The following is a 6298-nucleotide window of genomic DNA, read 5'->3' as shown; positions in this document are numbered from 1 at the left end:
TTCTCTGCAGCCATCTTGGAATCCTTGGCTCTGCCTTAACTAGGGAATCTTCCACTGCCTTAACTATCATCATGCCTTCCAGATCTTCAATGACAAAGGTATATGTATTCAATTTTATGCTGACCCAAATGCACAAAGCCAGTGACCAGACACTGGAGTCTACCAAAAGGTAACATGTCGGAGAAAACCTAAAACCTCCACCACTGTTCATGCCAACAGAAGCAGCAGAAATATGGCCTCTGCTTCACCTCCTTCTAAGTATTGTGCATGTGCATATTGATTGGTAGAACCGAATCATATCCAGAACACTGGATGCAAAAGTGTCTGAGAAATGACAAGTTGTTGTTTTAGTGTTTGTTTGCTTGTTTGTTTTTAGCTTTCAGCAATATAAGGAGGTATAGAAGGAGGGTGGCATGGATCCTGAGCAACCAATCTATAATAGTGACCATAGGATTGATAAGAGCAGAATTGCTTTTGAAAAAGATGAGTTGGGCAGGAGAATAGAGGCTGAATTGGGGACAGAGAGCAGCACAAGAGATCACGTAATGAATGGTAATAGATCAGAAATGATGAGGAATTGACTATGGGCAGCAGGGAGAGAGAGAAAGGCCACATGAGAGTGATATTAAAGAGGAAGATAATCATCAGGACTTGGAGACTGGATGATTAGCATAAAGGTGAGGGAGAGGCAAGATGTATAGATAGCTCCTTAGTTTTGGATATTTCTGTGTTCTAAGAGATAGAGAACTCATAGGAAGGAGGAAACTGGCAGGGGTAGAAGAAAATTAATTCAATTTTGGACTTACTAAGTGTGAGGTTCACCTGAAATATTCAGGAGATATCTAAAAGGCAGTTATTAATATCTGGAGTTCAAGAGAAGAGAGGTACCTGGGGGTACTCAGCAGAGTTGCAAGCTCCATGCAGGTAAGGGCCTATGTCTGTTTTGTTCCCTACTGGTGTCCAGTAACTTTGTTGAAAGGAGGAGCATCATGTGTAATGTAGATGGTAGTTCAAATCTTGGGGATACAAGGGCCCATCATTCAGTGCATGTGTGGAATGAGAAGAAAGGGGGACTGAAATTAGAGGAACCCTGAGAAATCATGGCCTTAATGACTGGGTAAAGAAGATCCTAGACAGTAAGTAAAGACAATATATCCAGACAGGCCATGTGGTTGGTGTTCCCAAGGCAGAAGGAACATTTCAGGGAGGAAGAAGGCATCTGGGGAGTCAAGTGGCAGAGAAATCAGGGAAGATAAAGATTGGCCACGAGAGTTAGCAACACATTGGTAATTTGTTTATATTCACAAGAAGTTCTAGTTTCCTATGGTATGAGGGGGTGAAAGCCAGGCTGTAGTGGTTTGAAAGGTCAGTGGAGACAGGATAAGATTGTACTTTTAAAGTCAAGGATAAAGATTCTAGTTGCTTACATTATAGCACCATCCTGATCACCAGTATCTGTCTCAACATAATCTAGAAGAGTGGCTTTCAAATTATTTTGATCATTATCTGCTTTAAGAAATACCTTTTACATCATAACCTAGCACATTAACATTTATATAAATGTGAAACAAAGCTATATTAAACTGCATTTACCCTAACCATATAGATACTTTATATAAATGGAATCATATAAAAGCCTTTGTGTCTGTCTTCTTTTACTTATAATATTTTCTAAGTTCCATCCTTTTGATATACAACATTTGTTTATCCATTCACCATTTGATTGGCATTTGTGTTGTTTCCATCATTTGACCATTGTGAATTGAATAATGCTCTTATGAATGTTCATGTACAAGTTTTTATGTGGACATGCTTTCCTTTTCTCCTGGGAGTGGAATTGTTGGCTCAAATATTAACTCTTTGTTTCACTTTTTAAGGAACTGTCAGACTGTTTTCCAAAGTGGCTTCACCATATTATATTCCCACCAGCAGTGTTATGAAGGTTCTAATGTTTCCACAACCTCCCCAACATTTGTTATCTAGCTTTTTTATATGGCCATTCTAGTGGGTGTAGAGTTATAGCTCATTACAAGTAATGCTGTAGTAATATCCTGCATTTGCATTTCCTGCATTTGATTTGCATTTTCCTGATGGTTAATATTGAGCATATTTGCATGTGCTTATTGACCATTTCTTTGGAGAAATGTTATTCAGCTTATTTGCAAAATTTTAAATTTGGTCATTTTGCTTTTTATAAATGAACTGGGGGCCTGGTGCATGAAATTTGTGCACAGAGGGGTGTCCCTCAGCCTGGCCTGCACCCTCTCCAATCAGGGATTGGGCCTAAACCGGCAGTCAGACATCCTTCTCCCAATCCAGGACCACTGGCTCCTAACCACTTGCCTACTTGCCTGCCTGATCACCCCTAACTGCCTCTGCCTGGCAGCCTGATACCCCTAATGGTTCTCCTGCTGGCCTGATTGCCCCCTAACTGCTCCCCTGCCAGCCTGACCGCCCCTTAAGTGAGCCTAGAGCCACTGGGCAGCCTCCATTGGCAGCTTGCCTGAGCCTCGGGCTGGTTCTGGGTGACTGGGAGCCACCATCCCCGGCTTGCCTGAGCTCACAGACACCATCCTCAGCTTGCCTGAGTTTGCAGCAACCATCCGCAGCTTCTCTGAGCCTCGGGCCATCCCTGGGCAGTGGCAGCCGCCAACTGCAGCTTGCCTGAGCCTCAGGCAGCCACTGTGGCTTTGTCCAGAAGGACATCTGGAAGGTACTCTGGAAGGTCGCCCAGTCTAATTTGCATATTACCCTTTTATTAATATAGATTGTAATAGCTCTTTATATATTCTAGACACAAGTCTCTTATGAGATATATAACTTGCAAATATTTTCTTCCATTCCGTGGGTTCTCTTTTCACATGCTTGATAGTGTCCTTTGAAGTACAAAATTTTTAATATTGATGAAGTCCAGCTTACCTATTTTTTTTGTTGCTTATGCTTTTCATGTCATTTCTAAGAAACGATTGTAAAATCAAAAGTCACAAAGATTTACATTTATTCTACCCATTTTGTTAAACCTAGCCACAACAATTAATAGTAATTCTTTAATATAATCAGATATTCAGTCTGTTCAAATTTCCAGTTGTCTCATAAATATCACAAATGTTTATATGTGTGTGCATGCATACACATGCACAAGTTTCACATGAGTCATCCAGTCTCTCCTTTTCCTTCCTATTTATTTGCTTAAGAAGTGGGTTGTTGGTCCTATAGTTTTGTATAATGTGTATTCCAGGATTGCAGTTTAACATATTTTTTCTGTCCTCCATTCTATAAACTGATAATTGGATCTAGAAACTTGATAGAAGTCCGGGTTATTTTTTTTTTTGTCATGAATCATTCATAGGTGATGTTATGAGCCAAAACTTCTATTTATTTATTTATTTTTATTGATTTATTTTAGAGAGAGAAGAATGAAGAGAGTGAGACACTGATTTGTTGTTTCACTTATGTATGCATTCATTGCTTGATACTTGTATGCGCCTTTACTAGAAATCAAACCTGCAACCTTGGTTAGAGCACTGTCCAGATATACCAACGTTGCAGGTTTGATTTCTGGTCAAGCCCATACTTTTAAAGTAGGGACTTCTTTGGGTTTTATTCTATCTTATAGGGCCAGCGGCCACTTTGTATATGACCTGCATTCATTCAGAATTTTCAATAATCTAGTTAAGATGTATGACTGACCCAGCCTCAAAAGATTTCTAAAGAATTGAAAGCAATTTTCATTCCTCTTAGAGTATGTAGTATGGTAGAAGTCCCAGAATTTAATTTCTTTGTCTCTGGCTAATTCAGTTTCTTGACCCGCTCCACCAATATCTATCTGTTCACTTTTACAATGTAAGATTAAGTAGAGCCCTTAGACAAATTTCTGTTTAAGAGAGTCCTGAGTTTTTGAGGGCCTAGGGGATCTATTAAAATGATATTTTTCTGAGGTGAGAGTTCAGAGATTTCACTGAATTATCAGATAGGTCTAAGTCCTCATGTGACAGAAGGTAGATGGAGGCAGAGAGGGGAAAGAAGTTGCACAAAAGCCATACAACAAGCTTCAGGTAGTACTAGGAATAAATCTGAAACTTCTGGTCTCAAGTCCAGGGCTTTTCCCTAGTTCAGGCACAGAGTCACAAACACAGAGCAGGACAGTGATTACAAGTAGATTGGAAGTTTTATGGAGGCTTCCTTTAATACTACCCAGCATGCTGGAAAAGTGCAAGCCACCATCATCTAAAGAAACCAAAATAGGAAAGGAAATCTGACCTGCAACTGTGGATATATCAGAAAAAAGCCAAGTATAATTGGATTTTGGATAATTTGTAGAGTATCCTTGTTTGTTGAGTTTGTATGCCTAATTGAGTTGTCTGTAAAAATTTAGGCAGGGGCCAAAGGCACCTTTGCTTCTTTCTTGTCCAGGCTCCAAACAAAGTGGCTGCTAAGGCATGGCTCCTCCCCATCTACCTATCCCATTTAAAAAATTTGTTTTCCCTCTTCCCCATCCTTTTTCTTTCCTTAGTGCAACCCTTCTCTAATGTTACCCCCTATCTCTTCTTCCTCCTTCCCGTCTTTCTTTCTCTTTTTCCCTTGTTCCACAGGGTCTTCCCCGTATTTCCTCCTCCTTCCTCCCTCCTGCCACATCCTATCCCATCTACTCCTTTCTTCTTTCCAAGTCCTTTTCCGCCCCTCCACTCTCTCTCCCTACATCCCCTCAATCCACTCAGAATAAGCTCTCCACCCCCACACCGGAACCTAGGCTGGTGGCTCCTGAGAATGGAGCAAGACTGCTTGAGATGCCTTGAGCCCTCCAATTGGTTTTATCCGCTAGCACGCCAGCCTAAGTTCCGCCCCCAGCGAAAAACCATGCTGCTATAGCACCTGCCATTGGCCGGCGGGCCTGTCAACGGCTGGTGCTGCGCCTCACGCAGGCGTCTGAAGGCGCTTGGTGAATAAAAACTCAGCCTACAAGCTGGGGGCTGGGGGAAGGAGAGGGAGAGAGCCAGCAGGCAGGATTGTAAGGTGTGGCTGGCAACCAGGAGCCCCACGAAGAGAGCTAGCAAGCGTAGGAAAGCAAGCGAACTAGAGGGAGTAGGGGAGACCGAGACTGACCGGTAGCCAGGCAGGCGGACGGACACACGCCGGACAGACAGACTGAGCAGGCGCTGGAGAACCTCGCACTGGTTCCTCCCGCCTTTCCCTTTGAAAGCCAGGATTTTGCCTTTTCCGTGGCGCCCGAGAGAGAATGCTGGACTCTGCCGACTTCAGCGCAAGCTAAGATTTCTCAGCTAGGGAAGAAAAATCAGCTCAATCCTGAGGAGGGGTGAAACAGGCTCCCCTCTTTCCCCTCCCCCTCCCCCCATACCAAACTCGGGCACCAAACCCAACCCTTCCCTAACCATCCGACTTCCTCCTTTCCTTTCTAGAATGGTGGCTGTATGGACAGTCTGACAGAACAGAGACTGACATCTCCCAATCTGCCGGCCCCCCACCTGGAACACTACAGTGTTCTGCATTGCACCATGACCCTGGATGTGCAAACTGTAGTCGTTTTTGCCGTAATTGTAGTCCTCCTGCTTGTCAATGTCATACTCATGTTTTTCCTGGGAACGCGCTGAATGGAGTCCAGCCATCTGAACTGTTGCTAACTCTCGATTTGATTTCATCCAGAGAACCACCGAGAAAAAAAAAAATCAAGAGAGACAGTCAGAGACAGGGAAAGAGAGGGAGAGAAAGAACAAGCTTTCTTACTCAGGGGGGAAAACGTTTTGAGCTTCAACATGGCCTCGCTGTGATATGTATGACGTTGGTATATTATCTCTCCCTAAATCTTTTGTCGTGTCTTGTCTTTTAAGTATGCCTGTGAGTGTAGTTGCTTATTGCTTGAGTAAAATTGTTGATAAAGAAATGCTTTCTATTTAAGTGTGCATGTGTGTATGTGTGTGTGTGCATTCTCCATTTATGTGACGTTCACGGAACAAGCTCTGCATCCTTAAACAGTGGCTTTGGCTGTTGGTGGTGTCTTGTCAACTCATTTTCTTGAAAACTATTTTTAAATTCCATGAGGGAATTTTAGTCAAAATTTCTGTCTTGCTATCAGGACTGTATTTGGATTTGTTTGGGGTTAAAGGGGGCTTGTTGGAAGAGCATGATGAATTTTTGACATCTTAGGAAAGACAGTCTTGCACTGGATGTTTAGAAGAAAAAAATGATGGAATGAATGAATTTAGGGAAATGATTCTATAGTTTCTAATAGAAGGGAGAATTTGAGAAGTGATGTGGTGGGGTGCATTGAGCTGGCAGTTGG

General features: G+C 42.5%; 1 protein-coding gene across 1 annotated transcript; it reads left to right on the top strand.

Annotated features, from left to right (window-relative positions):
• The first annotated feature begins 5429 nt into the window (after positions 1 to 5429).
• Positions 5430 to 5609, top strand: LOC129149147 (uncharacterized). The gene has a single exon (XM_054716187.1). The coding sequence runs from the start codon at positions 5430 to 5432 to the stop codon at positions 5607 to 5609; it is 180 nt and encodes a 59-aa protein (XP_054572162.1).
• The last annotated feature ends 689 nt before the right edge of the window (positions 5610 to 6298 follow it).

The sequence above is a fragment of the Eptesicus fuscus genome, chromosome 1, assembly GCF_027574615.1.
Source record: "Eptesicus fuscus isolate TK198812 chromosome 1, DD_ASM_mEF_20220401, whole genome shotgun sequence".
NCBI lineage: Eukaryota > Metazoa > Chordata > Mammalia > Chiroptera > Vespertilionidae > Eptesicus > Eptesicus fuscus.
Note: the sequence above shows the minus strand (reverse complement) of the source record. Positions and strands in the feature narration are given on the sequence as shown.